The sequence below is a fragment of the Hevea brasiliensis genome, chromosome 17 (genome assembly GCF_030052815.1).
Source record: "Hevea brasiliensis isolate MT/VB/25A 57/8 chromosome 17, ASM3005281v1, whole genome shotgun sequence".
Lineage (NCBI taxonomy): Eukaryota > Viridiplantae > Streptophyta > Magnoliopsida > Malpighiales > Euphorbiaceae > Hevea > Hevea brasiliensis.
In genome coordinates, this window is record NC_079509.1 from 58,629,734 (window position 1) to 58,646,799 (window position 17,066).

Here is a 17,066-nt window from a genome sequence, read left to right on the forward strand (position 1 = left end):
TCTTGAATGAATCCTGAATACAAGCATTTCTCCCTCATGTCTCCCTATATAAGCAATCATCGTGAACTACTTAGTAACATAATAATGCTTCTATTATTTTCCCTCCAAAACTACAATCAGTTATTTCCCTCCAATTTCAACTAACAGTCTTCAACTCAACTCAACTCAACTCAACTAAGCCTTTATCCCAAAAATTTGGGGTCGGCTATATGGATTCGCTTTCTCCACTCTGAACGATTTTGGGTTAAATCCTCAGAAATGTGTAATGCTTCTAGGTCATGTTGTACTACTCTCCTCCAAGTCAATTTAGGTCTATCAATTTTTCTTTCTATCCTCTAAACTAATGTGCTCTACTTGTCTAACTGAGCCTTCGTATGTCTACGCTTCACATGACCAAACCACCTCAATCTCCCTGCTCTCAACTTATCTTCAATTGGCACCACTCCTACCTTTTTTCTAATACTCTCATTACGGACTTTATCTAGTCTAGTATGGCCACTCATCCACCTTAACATTCTCATCTCTGCAACTCTTATCTTAGATGCATATGACTCTTTCAGTGCCCAACACTCACTACCATATAACATAGCCGGTCGTATGGCTGTACGGTAAAATTTTCCTTTCAATTTATTGGGAATCTTACGATCACATAAAACTCCCGTGGCACGTCTCCACTTTAACCATCCGGCTTTAATCCTATGACTAACATCCTCCTCACATCCCCCATCTACTTGAAGGACTGAGCCTAGATATTTAAAGTGATTACTTTGGGCAATATCACTTCATTCAAACTAACTCCTTCCCTATCACCAGTTTGACCTTCACTGAACTTGCAATGCATATATTCTGTCTTCGTTCTACTTAACTTAAAACCTTTTGACTCTAGAGTACTTCTCCAAAGTTCTAGCTTTCTATTGACTCCTCGTGTCTCATCTATCAGAACAATATCATCCGCAAACATTATGCATCAAGGAATACTCTCTTGTATATGTTTCGTCAGTTCATCTAAAACTAATGTAAAAAGGTAAGGGCTTATGACTGATCCTTGGTGTAATCCAATTGAGATTGGAAAATCTCTTGTGTCCCCTCCCAATTAATTCCCAACACCTCTAACATTTCTTCTCCTCTTCCTATAATATGTAACAGGAAGTTTCTTTGTGCTATGCTAAATGTTGACCGGCATGAAAACAAAAGGGGAAAGATGAAAAGAAAGAGAAACGTTTAGCAAGTTTGATGGTTTCTTTGTAAAAAAGAATGGCGACTGATGAATATTCTTCTCCATTCTAAATGTGTTTAGCATTTGTTATTCGTGGTCCTTGTTGAGTCCACGTGGAGAAAAGAGAGATGAAGCTTAATGCATAAGAACTCTTGAATGGAACTGTGTTTTTATGGCTTATTATGTCGCACTGTGACTTTAATAGCCTATGGCTATACGTATTGTGTTATTATACTTGGCTTATCGCCAGATTGACTATATGGCTTTTTATCAACACTGTTGCACACCGGGAGACACTTTGTGACCGATGGTGTGACGGCCCGAGGTACTAGGTACCCAGTGCCAGTATATCCGTTTATCCAGTCTAGTCAGTGTATAGGCTACACGGGCAGTAATTCAAGTACTATTAAATTCAAATGGCTAAATCCATTTTCGACATACAAAGACTACCAAAATTAGCAAATATTGAAATGTTAGCAAATAAAGGTAGAATCAACAATTGTAAAGAATACCGATTTCATAAATTCATTTACTTTATTTTAGTGTATATTTTTTTTATATTTGACACCACTACGCAAAATTGCTTAGCGCATTACTTTTGTAACGCTGTAAGTATTGGAGACACAAATGAGAAGCCTAGCGCATACGACCGGGTGAGACATCGATCGCACAGAGTCCAGTCATCTGCAGACCGAATTGCATAGATGGTAGGACTTAAGATATCTTATATTTTGTACTTCATTGTATTTTTGAAATTCGCCTGATTTTTGAAATTGCTCAGATTTTGTAATATTATGAAAGCTCTAAAGTTTGTAATATTTTGTACATATTAAATAACATGGAGATTTTCTAAATATTTTTAAATTATTATGGATCAGTATTATGGAATCATGTTAATAACCGTAAAAGTCCATTGACTTTACCGAGAAATCGAGATCGTGAAATAGTTGAGATTTTGATATTATCATATTGAACTGCTTTTTAACAGTTTGGAAGGACAATTTTGTCCAAATACGCATTACACCTTGCCAAATTTTTATTACCATTTTTGAAACACGATTTTATCAAAGTATGAAAATAGTATCAGCATGATATGAATATACATAAAAGACTTCTTAAAAATCAAATTGAGTTCAGAAAATGAGTTGATCACAGACTAGGTGCTCCGACACGCCGTGTAGCACGCCGTGCTCGACTATACTGTAGACGGGTGAGGGGTGTTACAGGGTTTGTCCATTCTCACCACAGGCCTTATATCCTTTTTCAATCCTCCAATGAAGATAGAAATGAAATATGTCTCTCCAAGATTAGGCATTACCCTCTCCAATCTAATTCTGGTATCTTCAAACGTATCTTGAAACTCCTCCACACCATTTTCTTGCCTTAACTTCATCATTTCTTCCACTACATCCTCAAGACCCTCTTCACCAAATCTTGCACACAAATCCCTTTCAAAATTTTTTCAAGAATGTTCCCCATCACTCCTAATCTAGTAATGATACCATGCATCCGCTTTATCTACCAAAAATAAACTAGCCAACGCCACTCTTTTATCACTAGAAACCCCATACACTTCAAAGTATTTGATACACTTCCTTACCCAAGCCCTAGGTTCCTTCCTCTCAAAGGTAATCAACTTAAATTTGGGTAAAATCTTGACATACCTTACGCTACGTCACCTTCATCGCCATTCAAATTCTGCTTTGGAGCTCCTCCATGAATGCCCTTTCCACCAAGAGATCCCGTGTACTCTTCCCGATTGTTTTCCTTGTTTTTCTCAACAGAATTGTCTTTCCTCATGGCCCTTAACTCTTCTAGAACCATAGCCATTTGCTGCGACAGTTCCTCATGCTTCTTCCTTGTTTCCTCTTGGAAAACCCTAACTTGATCTTCCAATTCAGTGATCTTGGTTGAATCTTGAGAAATTGCTCCTGATCTAGTCATCCTTGCGACACCCAAGAATCGTAAATCCAGCAATGCCCACCCTTAACACGGCTCTGATACCAAATTGTAAAGTTACAGTAGCTATCTCTAAAATTGAGAGGGTTTAGAGAGGAAAGAGAGTTTGGGATGAGAGAAAAAAATCAGAATATGGAATGAGAAGAGAAAGAGAAAGAGAAAGAGAAAGAGAAAAGAGAGAGGAAAAGAGTTAAGAGGGAAAGAGAGCATTCTTTATTGATTCTCTTGAATGAATCCTGAATACAAGCATTTCTCCCTCATTTCTCCCTTTATAAGCAATCATCAGTAACTACTTCCGTAACATAATAACAGTTCTATTATTTTTCCCTCCAAAACTACAATCAGTTATTTCCCTCCAATTTCAACTAACAGTCTTCAACTCAACTCAACTCAACTCAACTAAGCCTTTATCCCAAAAATTTGGGGTCGGCTATATGGATTCGCTTTCTCCACTCTGAACGATTTTGGGTTAAATCCTCAGAAATGTGTAATGCTTCTAGGTCATGTTGTACTACTCTCCTCCAAGTCAATTTAGGTCTATCTCTTTTTTCTTTCTATCATCTAACCTAATATGCTCTACTTGTCTAACTGGAGCCTCCGTATGTCTACGCTTCACATGACCAAACCACCTCAATCTTCTTTCTCTCAACTTATCTTCAATTGGCACCACTCCTACCTTTTATCCAATACTCTCATTACGGACTTTATATAGTCTAGTATAGCCACTCATCTACCTTAACATTCTCATCTCTCGCAACTCTTATCTTAGATGCATATGACTCTTTCAAAGGCCCAACACTCACTACCATATAACATAGCCATCGTATGGATGTACGGTAAAATTTTCCTTTTAATTTATTGGGAATCTTACGATCACATAAAACTCCCGTGGCACGTCTCCACTTTAACCATCCGGCTTTAATCCTATGACTAACATCCTCCTCACATCCCCCATCTACTTGAAGGACTGAGCCTAGATATTTAAAGTGATTACTTTGGGGCAGTATCACTCCATTCAAACTAACTCCTTCCCTATCACCAGTTTGACATTCACTGAACTTGCAATGCATATATTCTGTCTTCGTTCTACTTAACTTAAAACCTTTTGACTCTAGAGTACTTCTCCAAAGTTCTAGCTTTCTATTGACTCCTCGTGTCTCATCTATCAGAACAATATCATCCGCAAACATTATGCATCAAGGAATACTCTCTTGTATATGTTTCGTCAGTTCATCTAAAACTAATGTAAAAAGGTAAGGGCTTATGACTGATCCTTGGTGTAATCCAATTGAGATTGGAAAATCTCTTGTGTCCCCTCCCAATTAATTCCCAACACCTCTAACATTTCTTCTCCTCTTCCTATAATATGTAACAGGAAGTTTCTTTGTGCTATGCTAAATGTTGACCGGCATGAAAACAAAAGGGGAAAGATGAAAAGAAAGAGAAACGTTTAGCAAGTTTGATGGTTTCTTTGTAAAAAAGAATGGCGACTGATGAATATTCTTCTCCATTCTAAATGTGTTTAGCATTTGTTATTCGTGGTCCTTGTTGAGTCCACGTGGAGAAAAGAGAGATGAAGCTTAATGCATAAGAACTCTTGAATGGAACTGTGTTTTTATGGCTTATTATGTCGCACTGTGACTTTAATAGCCTATGGCTATACGTATTGTGTTATTATACTTGGCTTATCGCCAGATTGACTATATGGCTTTTTATCAACACTGTTGCACACCGGGAGACACTTTGTGACCGATGGTGTGACGGCCCGAGGTACTAGGTACCCAGTGCCAGTATATCCGTTTATCCAGTCTAGTCAGTGTATAGGCTACACGCAAGAATTCAAGTACTATTAAATTCAAATGGCTAAATCCAGTCTTCTGACATACAGCACTACCAAAATTAGCAAATATTGAAATGTTAGCAAATAAAGGTAGAATCAACAATTGTAAAGAATACCGATGTCATAAATTCATTTACTTTATTTTAGTGTATATTTTTTTTATATTTGACACCACTACGCAAAATTGCTTAGCGCATTACTTTTGTAACGCGTAAGTATTGGAGACACAGCTGAGAAGCCTAGCAGACCTACGACCGGGTGAGACATCAGATCTGCACAGGAGTCCAGAGTCATCTGCACTGACTTGCATAGATGGTAGGACTTAAGATATCTTATATTTTGTACTTCTGTTGTATTTTTGAAATTCGGCCCTGTATTTTTGAAATTCGGCTCTGTATTTTGTAATATTATGAAAGCTCTAAAGTTTGTAATATTTTGTACATATTAAATAACATGGAGATTTTCTAAATATTTTTAAATTATTATGGACTGTATTATGGAACTGTTTAATAACTGTAAAAGTCCATTGACTTTACTGAGAAATCGAGACTGTGAAATAGTTGAGATTTTGATATTATCATATTGAACTGTTTTTAACAGGTTTGGAAGGACAGTTTGTCCGAAATACAGACGGCACCTTGCCAAATTTTTATTACCATTTTTGAAACACTGATTTTATCAAAGTATGAAAATAGTATCAGCATGATATGAATATACATAAAAGACTTCTTAAAAATCAAATTGAGTTCAGAAAATGAGTTGATCACAGACTAGGTGCTCAAGACGCCGTGTAGCACGCCGTGCTCGACTATACTGTAGACGGGTGAGGGGTGTTACAGGGTTTGTCCATTCTCACCACAGGCCTTATATCCTTTTTCAATCCTCCAATGAAGATAGAAATGAAATATGTCTCTCCAAGATTAGGCATTACCCTCTCCAATCTAATTCTGGTATCTTCAAACGTATCTTGAAACTCCTCCACACCATTTTCTTGCCTTAACTTCATCATTTCTTCCACTACATCCTCAAGACCCTCTTCACCAAATCTTGCACACAAATCCCTTTCAAAATTTTTTCAAGAATGTTCCCCATCACTCCTAATCTAGTTATGATACCATGCATCTGCCTTATCTACCAAAAATAAACTAGCCAACGCCACTCTTTTATCACTAGAAACCCCATACACTTCAAAGTATTTGATACACTTCCTTACCCAAGCCCTAGGTTCCTTCCTCTCAAAGGTACTCAACTTAAATTTGGGTAAAATCTTGGACATACCTTAACTACGTCACCTTCACGCCATTCAAATTCGCTTTGGAGCTCCTCCATGAATGCCCTTTCCACCAAGAGATCCCGTGTACTCTTCCCGATTGTTTTCCTTGTTTTTCTCAATGTAATTGTCTTTCCTCATGGCCCTTAACTCTTCTAGAACCATAGCCATTTGCTGCATAGTTCCTCATGCTTCTTCCTTGTTTCCTCTTGGAAAACCCTAACTTGATCTTCCAATTCGGTGATCTTGGTTGAATCTTGAGAAATTGCTCTGATCTAGTCATCCTTGCGACACCCAAGAATCGTAAATCCAGCAATGCCCACCCCGGAACCTGGCTCTGATACCAAATTGTAAAGTTACAGTAGCTATCTCTAAAATTGAGAGGGTTTAGAGAGGAAAGAGAGTTTGGGATGAGAGAAAAAAATCAGAATATGGAATGAGAAGAGAAAGAGAAAGAGAAAGAGAAAGAGAAAAGAGAGAGGAAAAGAGTTAGAGGGAAAGAGAGCATTCTTTATTGATTCTCTTGAATGAATCCTGAATACAAGCATTTCTCCCTCATTTCTCCCTTTATAAGCAATCATCAGTAACTACTTCCGTAACATAATAACAGTTCTATTATTTTTCCCTCCAAAACTACAATCAGTTATTTCCCTCCAATTTCAACTAACAGTCTTCAACTCAACTCAACTCAACTCAACTAAGCCTTTATCCCAAAAATTTGGGGTCGGCTATATGGATTCGCTTTCTCCACTCTGAACGATTTTGGGTTAAATCCTCAGAAATGTGTAATGCTTCTAGGTCATGTTGTACTACTCTCCTCCAAGTCAATTTAGGTCTATCCCTTTTTTTCTTTCTATCCTCTAAACTAATGTGCTCTACTTGTCTAACTGGAGCCTTCGTATGTCTACGCTTCACATGACCAAACCACCTCAATCTCCCTGCTCTCAACTTATCTTCAATTGGCACCACTCCTACCTTTTTTCTAATACTCTCATTACGGACTTTATCTAGTCTAGTATGGCCACTCATCCACCTTAACATTCTCATCTCTGCAACTCTTATCTTAGATGCATATGACTCTTTCAGTGCCCAACACTCACTACCATATAACATAGCCTGGTCGTATGGTCATGCGGTAAAATTTTCCTTTCAATTTATTGGGAATCTTACGATCACATAAAACTCCCGTGGCACGTCTCCACTTTAACCATCCGGCTTTAATCCTATGACTAACATCCTCCTCACATCCCCCATCTACTTGAAGGACTGAGCCTAGATATTTAAAGTGATTACTTTGGGGCAGTATCACTCCATTCAAACTAACTCCTTCCCTATCACCAGTTTGACCTTCAGAACTTGCAATGCATATATTCTGTCTTCGTTCTACTTAACTTAAAACCTTTTGACTCTAGAGTACTTCTCCAAAGTTCTAGCTTTCTATTGACTCCTCGTGTCTCATCTATCAGAACAATATCATCCGCAAACATTATGCATCAAGGAATACTCTCTTGTATATGTTTCGTCAGTTCATCTAAAACTAATGTAAAAAGGTAAGGGCTTATGACTGATCCTTGGTGTAATCCAATTGAGATTGGAAAATCTCTTGTGTCCCCTCCCAATTAATTCCCAACACCTCTAACATTTCTTCTCCTCTTCCTATAATATGTAACAGGAAGTTTCTTTGTGCTATGCTAAATGTTGACCGGCATGAAAACAAAAGGGGAAAGATGAAAAGAAAGAGAAACGTTTAGCAAGTTTGATGGTTTCTTTGTAAAAAAGAATGGCGACTGATGAATATTCTTCTCCATTCTAAATGTGTTTAGCATTTGTTATTCGTGGTCCTTGTTGAGTCCACGTGGAGAAAAGAGAGATGAAGCTTAATGCATAAGAACTCTTGAATGGAACTGTGTTTTTATGGCTTATTATGTCGCACTGTGACTTTAATAGCCTATGGCTATACGTATTGTGTTATTATACTTGGCTTATCGCCAGATTGACTATATGGCTTTTTATCAACACTGTTGCACACCGGGAGACACTTTGTGACCGATGGTGTGACGGCCCGAGGTACTAGGTACCCAGTGCCAGTATATCCGTTTATCCAGTCTAGTCAGTGTATAGGCTACACGGGCAGTAATTCAAGTACTATTAAATTCAAATGGCTAAATCCAGTCTTCTGACATACAGCACTACCAAAATTAGCAAATATTGAAATGTTAGCAAATAAAGGTAGAATCAACAATTGTAAAGAATACCGATGTCATAAATTCATTTACTTTATTTTAGTGTATATTTTTTTTATATTTGACACCACTACGCAAAATTGCTTAGCGCATTACTTTTGTAACGCGTAAGTATTGGAGACACAGCTGAGAAGCCTAGCAGACCTACGACCGGGTGAGACATCAGATCTGCACAGGAGTCCAGAGTCATCTGCACTGAATTGCATAGATGGTAGGACTTAAGATATCTTATATTTTGTACTTCTGTTGTATTTTTGAAATTCGGCCCTGTATTTTTGAAATTCGGCTCTGTATTTTGTAATATTATGAAAGCTCTAAAGTTTGTAATATTTTGTACATATTAAATAACATGGAGATTTTCTAAATATTTTTAAATTATTATGGACTGTATTATGGAACTGTTTAATAACTGTAAAAGTCCATTGACTTTACTGAGAAATCGAGACTGTGAAATAGTTGAGATTTTGATATTATCATATTGAACTGTTTTTAACAGGTTTGGAAGGACAGTTTGTCCGAAATACAGACGGCACCTTGCCAAATTTTTATTACCATTTTTGAAACACTGATTTTATCAAAGTATGAAAATAGTATCAGCATGATATGAATATACATAAAAGACTTCTTAAAAATCAAATTGAGTTCAGAAAATGAGTTGATCACAGACTAGGTGCTCCGGCACGCCGTGTAGCACGCCGTGCTCGACTATACTGTAGACGGGTGAGGGGTGTTACAGGGTTTGTCCATTCTCACCACAGGCCTTATATCCTTTTTCAATCCTCCAATGAAGATAGAAATGAAATATGTCTCTCCAAGATTAGGCATTACCCTCTCCAATCTAATTCTGGTATCTTCAAACGTATCTTGAAACTCCTCCACACCATTTTCTTGCCTTAACTTCATCATTTCTTCCACTACATCCTCAAGACCCTCTTCACCAAATCTTGCACACAAATCCCTTTCAAAATTTTTTCAAGAATGTTCCCCATCACTCCTAATCTAGTTATGATACCATGCATCTGCCTTATCTACCAAAAATAAACTAGCCAACGCCACTCTTTTATCACTAGAAACCCCATACACTTCAAAGTATTTGATACACTTCCTTACCCAAGCCCTAGGTTCCTTCCTCTCAAAGGTAATCAACTTAAATTTGGTTAAAATCTTGGACATACCTTACCTTTCACGTCACCTTCACGCCATTCAAATTACGCTTTGGAGCTCCTCCATGAATGCCCTTTCCACCAAGAGATCCCGTGTACTCTTCCCGATTGTTTTCCTTGTTTTTCTCAACAGAATTGTCTTTCCTCATGGCCCTTAACTCTTCTAGAACCATAGCCATTTGCTGCGACAGTTCCTCATGCTTCTTCCTTGTTTCCTCTTGGAAAACCCTAACTTGATCTTCCAATTCAGTGATCTTGGTTGAATCTTGAGAAATTGCTCCTGATCTAGTCATCCTTGCGACACCCAAGAATCAGAAATCCAGCAATGCCCACCCCGGAACCTGGCTCTGATACCAAATTGTAAAGTTACAGTAGCTATCTCTAAAATTGAGAGGGTTTAGAGAGGAAAGAGAGTTTGGGATGAGAGAAAAAAATCAGAATATGGAATGAGAAGAGAAAGAGAAAGAGAAAGAGAAAGAGAAAAGAGAGAGGAAAAGAGTTAAGAGGGAAAGAGAGCATTCTTTATTGATTCTCTTGAATGAATCCTGAATACAAGCATTTCTCCCTCATTTCTCCCTTTATAAGCAATCATCAGTAACTACTTCCGTAACATAATACTTGATTCTATTATTTTCCCTCCAAAACTACAATCAGTTATTTCCCTCCAATTTCAACTAACAGTCTTCAACTCAACTCAACTCAACTCAACTAAGCCTTTATCCCAAAAATTTGGGGTCGGCTATATGGATTCGCTTTCTCCACTCTGAACGATTTTGGGTTAAATCCTCAGAAATGTGTAATGCTTCTAGGTCATGTTGTACTACTCTCCTCCAAGTCAATTTAGGTCTATCCCTTTTTTTCTTTCTATCCTCTAACCTAATGTGCTCTACTTGTCTAACTGGAGCCTTCGTATGTCTACGCTTCACATGACCAAACCACCTCAATCTCCCTGCTCTCAACTTATCTTCAATTGGCACCACTCCTACCTTTTTTCTAATACTCTCATTACGGACTTTATCTAGTCTAGTATGGCCACTCATCCACCTTAACATTCTCATCTCTGCAACTCTTATCTTAGATGCATATGACTCTTTCAGTGCCCAACACTCACTACCATATAACATAGCCGGTCGTATGGATGTACGGTAAAATTTTCCTTTTAATTTATTGGGAATCTTACGATCACATAAAACTCCCGTGGCACGTCTCCACTTTAACCATCCGGCTTTAATCCTATGACTAACATCCTCCTCACATCCCCCATCTACTTGAAGGACTGAGCCTAGATATTTAAAGTGATTACTTTGGGGCAGTATCACTCCATTCAAACTAACTCCTTCCCTATCACCAGTTTGACATTCACTGAACTTGCAATGCATATATTCTGTCTTCGTTCTACTTAACTTAAAACCTTTTGACTCTAGAGTACTTCTCCAAAGTTCTAGCTTTCTATTGACTCCTCGTGTCTCATCTATCAGAACAATATCATCCGCAAACATTATGCATCAAGGAATACTCTCTTGTATATGTTTCGTCAGTTCATCTAAAACTAATGTAAAAAGGTAAGGGCTTATGACTGATCCTTGGTGTAATCCAATTGAGATTGGAAAATCTCTTGTGTCCCCTCCCAATTAATTCCCAACACCTCTAACATTTCTTCTCCTCTTCCTATAATATGTAACAGGAAGTTTCTTTGTGCTATGCTAAATGTTGACCGGCATGAAAACAAAAGGGGAAAGATGAAAAGAAAGAGAAAAGATTAGCAAGTTTGATGGTTTCTTTGTAAAAAAGAATGGCGACTGATGAATATTCTTCTCCATTCTAAATGTGTTTAGCATTTGTTATTCGTGGTCCTTGTTGAGTCCACGTGGAGAAAAGAGAGATGAAGCTTAATGCATAAGAACTCTTGAATGGAAATGGAAAAGAGAGAATAAATCTTTAGATAACTTATTATCTACTTTGCACTTCTCTTTCTCCAATCAAAAATCATTTTTTCAAAAAAAAAAAAAGCAAAAAAGAAAAACAGTAAAATGAGAGAAAAAAATAAGGTGAAAGAAATATATAGCATTGAAACCTGAAGTAGATTCTTCAGCATTGACTGCAGTAGTTAACTTTTCCAGCAAAGCTTCCTCTTCAAATCTCTCTCGTCCTTCAAGTAACATGCTAAGATATTTGTACATGTTACTTTGAATCATAACCTTGATGTTCTGCAACTCCTCTGGAGTGAACTTGTTACCATATAAAAACTTTGCCTGTTCATTATGATGAAGAAATATGTAGTAGTCAATACAACATGAATAGACAATAAAGGAAGTAAAATGATTGTTGTCATGCAAAAAAAGAAAGAAAACAAAAATAATTTCCATGATAAACTTATAGATGTTGAAAATTTTATTTCTTTAGAACCACTAACAGCATAAAAAATAATACAAACACATTAACTTTAAAGACAATTACAAGAAAAAAAAAAGCCAAATATTAATTATGGTTGATGCTAATGGAGAGAATAAATTCTTCTTAAACAGAAAAAAAGACACATTTCTCTTCTAATATATTATGGTTAGCAGCCAACAAGATAAGTGACATAATGAAGGAATGTGATCAGCTGGCAAGGTAACTTCAAAACCACCACGCAAGCCTGAAATCTTAAAGATCAGGACAACAAATGGAAGATTTGTAGTTGAATTCTTAATCTTATTCAACATATAATCTTCTCAAGAAGACCCACAAAAAATTTAAAGGAATTTGAAGAGGAGGAAGAAGATGGAACTTGTTTAAAGTTAGTTAGGTAAGTGAAAAAAGGAGAAGAGCCGTCAGTGGTAGCCTGTAACTGAGAAAAATTTTTGCTTTTTTCAAGTGGCTATTTCAAGTGAAATATAACAAAATGTTGTGTAGCGGCCATTCCAACTTCAGCACTGAAACACTGTTATCTCCAACTCACACATAGGTACTGATAAATATCGGATCATTTCCCTAAATTTCCAATGCAAATCATCCAAAACAATACATATCAAGCGATATTTAAAACCCTGGTTCAAAGTTAATCAATAGCCATCTGACACCAATATCTTTAGAAGCTAAGCAAATTACAATGGAACTGGCCTGAAACCTCAAGCAAGCAAAAGAAAATAAAAGATTCTCAACATCATAAAACAGGAAGGGAAATTTTCAGACATCAAAAATTACCACATTTACCATAATAATGACAGTAAAAAAAATTAATAAAATTGAATAAAAGCTTCTGACATCTGTGAAATGAAGCCAAGAAAAAAGCTGGGAAATGAGCACACCTGCTTGAAGATGGTACTGGTTCCAGATCCTTCCAACCCCAATAACAGAAGTTTCTGGACCCTTCCTTGTTCCAAATACTCGGGCACTGACCTAAGTGAAAAGGCTGTTGTATCTTCTTTTGGCACAAAAGGATTTCCAGGTGGCGCAGGCAGTGAAAATAACCAGCAGATGAAACGAGTTGATGCCTGCCTACCAAAAGTCAAATGCCAACAGTATAAAATTCAAATTCATATACAAGTACAATAAAGAAAGATACTATCCAAAGACTACGAAAGAACCTTTCCCCATATATTTCCTTTTATCTTATTTTGGCCTTCTTCTTCATAAGATCCATCATCATACACCCAAAAATGTGTATCCCGAGGGCATTGTACCTTGGCCAGCTGAAATAAATGCCAATATGAAAAAATAATAATAATAGTAATAATCCTGAGGCCCTGAGCTCAACCAAACAAATGAAGTAACAAGTAACCACCCAAATACAAAGATATCATTCATAGAAGAAATGCAAGGATATTGAATTTAAAATATTAAAATAATCAGTTTCACAAAGTCTGATACTTTGACATTATGGATCAAAACTAGAAAATCCTAAAAATTCCATTGGCATTATGTAATCAAGTGAAATAAATCACAAAAGAAGCACCAAAAACCTTGAATTCAAAAAAGAAAGAGAACAGAATAAATGTGGGATTGGGGATCATGCCTACCCCTTACCCCTTGCTGTAATACTTTCTCCAAATAAAAAGATTTGAGGTGTCCAGTTATCCGATACCAAAAATTACTGTCATATAACATTAATTGATGGATAATCATGACTGAATGATATACATGGACAAAGAAACCAAAATACCTTCAACACTCTGAGTTCAATCTTGGTAATTTCACGGCCATTTATGTAAACCTTTGTGTTTCCATTGCTAGCATCAAGCGGAAGCTTACCACCAACATTAAGTTTGGAACTAATAATCCTATCAGGCTTTTTTCCCTCCTGAAATCCAACAAATAAATTATTAACACATGTACAACAAAATTATTTCTGAACCGGAAAATTTGTTCGCTTTCTTCCTTTTTTTTTTTTTCTTAAAAACAATCACCTTTCCCCATAGCCCTGAATCCTTATCGTACCAATACTTTCCAGGCTTCAAATTCTGAGGTGGGCTACGACACCCTAAAACCTCAGCCAATTCTTCTTGCCTCAGTGGCCTCCCATTCACAATTAACTGCTCGGGCCTCAACTGATTGGCTGCACACTCCTTCTCCGCCTTCATAATCTGCCTCACCTCCAATGGACTGCACACTTTGGACAAAATCCTTGAACATTTACCCAAGCTAGACCTTTTCAATTCATCTATGGGATGCCCAATGCAACTAACACACTTCCTCCCTTCAGGCATCGATCCCATGGCCTTAAGCAAGCAATTGCTACAATACCTGGCATCACACACCAAACAAGCCTCTCTCCCCTTCAACCTATTCCTTTTCCCACATCTACTGCACACTCTTTTCTTCCTAGACTCTTTTCGAACCACCGAAGTTGGCCCCAAAGCATCAGCCGCCGCACTCGATTGCGTCGATGAATATCCATCCTCCTCCGTTTCTGAATCCCCGGGAGTTGGAGCATTGAATTTCACTACATTTACACGCTTTCCCTCATTTCTACCAACCAACGCTTCGTCTTCCTCTCCCTCTCTTCGATTACCAACTTGTTCCGATTCTCCCTCCTCGTTTTCTCCATTTACAGCAGCCTTTTCAATTTGCGGTCTCGAACTAGTCGAATCTTGAACTAAAACATTCACAGATGAATTCCTTAAACGACTGAATTTGGAAATCTTAGCACCAGTGATCGGAGCAACGACGGGAACAGAAAGATCCTTGTCGTCGGCGATGGACACTAGAGAAGAAGTACGAACGGAGAGAGAATCAAGATTGAGTGGATCAACACGAGGAACTTGGTAAGGAATAGGAGGGCCTTGATATTCGACAGCGATGGAGTAATCGAGGTGGTCTTCATCTGGTAAAGGTGCACCTGCGGGCAACAGCTTTCTCAATACTTGCTCCCATGGGTTATCTTCTTCTGCATCAGCAGCAGTAGTTGACATTTGCAGTTTTCAGGCGCAGATGAGTCGTTTGGCTAGTGAGAAAAAGAGAGAAAATTGAAGGGAAAAAATAATATTAAAATAAATAGTCAAGAAGAAGAAGAAAGGGGAGTTGGCGCATGCTGAGGCTGGAACTAGACGGTGTTTATTGTTATTGAAATGATGAGTAATGTGATTCCGTTAGATTTGACGTGATCATGGGATTTATTGTTACTGAAATGATGCGGAACGTGATTCTATTAGATTGACAAAAGAAAATGTGATTCCGTTAGTTTGACGTGGTAATGGGGGTTGCATTTTAATATTAGAGGGAATAGTTAAAGTTAGCCAATGGGTTTGCGTAGAATTGGTGCTATCCGCCTAAAGTAACGATCAAAATAATGGTATATTACTCATTCAATCAAGTAGTTATTTAAATTTTCACTTTTAATTTCATGCTAAAAAATAATGAAAATAATTTAATTTTATTTGATCTAATAATTAAAAGCATTATTCACTTATTTAGATACTATTAATGAGTATGAATAGAGTAGAATATAAAAATAATTAGAGAAAAAAATATTTAAATATGAAGATTTAATTTTCCTATATAGACATTTGATAGACTCTTATTAAATTAGGAGTTTTAGTTGGTATAGGATTTAATCTTTGGATACCTCTTAGATGTCTATTGTTAGAGTCTTTTTAAATTAGGAAATCTTCTTGTACTAGGATTCTAACTCTGTCAAGAAAATATTTCAAAATTTTGTTTAGGAAAATAGTTTTCCTATCAATATGAGCACCAGGGTGCTCAACTAATGCCCGAATCATGTCATTTTGGACAAATAGCATCGTTAAATAAATTCAAATTTAAATTATCACTCTCTCAATTTTTTACTAAAAAAACAATTATAATAAAATGGAAAACCAATTTTAGGCCTCCATTTTTTTTTCTTTTTTCCCAATCAACCTCTCATATAATTATTATTTTTTATTAAATCCCTATCATTTACTTTTAGACACATTAAAGACTTTATATATATATAAGCTTACTTATAAATTTTAATTTTTTTTATAAAATTACTATGTGCTTGTAATATTTATCACCCGTCTACAGTGTAGCTGAACAAGGTGTGCTACATTCAGTATCGGAACACCCTATCCTGTCTTATCGTGTATAATAGTAATTTAATTATATTATCTTACATATATGAAATTTTTTTTATCCCATTTCACTTTTTATGGAGACTCAAGTAGAGTCTCTTCTGTTCTTAATCAGTGCATGGCGAGTTTTACTGTTACCTGTTAAAACAATTTATATCTATTTCATCTATTCATTTATCACATCATGTCTCATTTGCTCATATAAATTTTTCAATAAAATAGAATAACTCATTTCATTCATATAAAGTCAAGTACAATATTTACAATTTATATACAATTCAAAAATGATTTACATCATTTAATTACATACAATACCAAAATGCAAAATCTAGCTATACATGAGCCTTACCAAAATGACTGACGAGGTGATAATCTATACTGTAGCAGATATGCTCAAGTCCTGCCTAAGCTCTACTACTGCTGCTGTGGATCTCCTGTACCTACGCGATAAAAAACTAACGTACTAAGTATAACGCTTAGTGGTGCATATATAAAAAAAAATAACTAAACAATTCAAAATAATTATTTTAAGTATAACCTTATAAGGTAACATACAATTATATAAATTTACAGTCTTTTTTTTTTCATGCTTACCAAACTTTGGAAGCAATTAAATTAATTGAGATCTTTTTATTCATGTAATTTATATTCGGTCTTATATAATTTATATTAATGGTTCTCTTATGTACTTATTTAAATTTAAAATTTTATTTCTCATAACTGTGTCAAAGTAACCTATAACAGACTATAAAGACTGGATACTATACTCGGGAGTATACTAGCTAAACATCCGTATGTCTATCCAGTATATAACGGTCATGTCAGGCGCAAGGCCAATGGAC

At 36.5% G+C, this 17,066-nt stretch overlaps 1 protein-coding gene across 1 annotated transcript in view; it reads right to left on the bottom strand.

Annotated features, from left to right (window-relative positions):
• LOC110664175 (extra-large guanine nucleotide-binding protein 3) overlaps nucleotides 1-15,252 on the bottom strand; it is a 31,159-nt gene extending 15,907 nt beyond the window's left edge. The window contains exons 1-5 of the mRNA XM_058140255.1: nucleotides 14,080-15,252; nucleotides 13,836-13,973; nucleotides 13,261-13,365; nucleotides 12,982-13,167; nucleotides 11,766-11,943 (exon numbers count right to left, since the gene is read on the bottom strand). Of these exons, the coding sequence (XP_057996238.1) occupies nucleotides 11,766-11,943; nucleotides 12,982-13,167; nucleotides 13,261-13,365; nucleotides 13,836-13,973; nucleotides 14,080-15,084 (1,612 nt within the window). The 5' untranslated portion in view covers nucleotides 15,085-15,252. The remainder of the gene's footprint in view (nucleotides 1-11,765; nucleotides 11,944-12,981; nucleotides 13,168-13,260; nucleotides 13,366-13,835; nucleotides 13,974-14,079) is intronic.
• Between the last annotated feature and the right edge of the window lie 1,814 nt (nucleotides 15,253-17,066).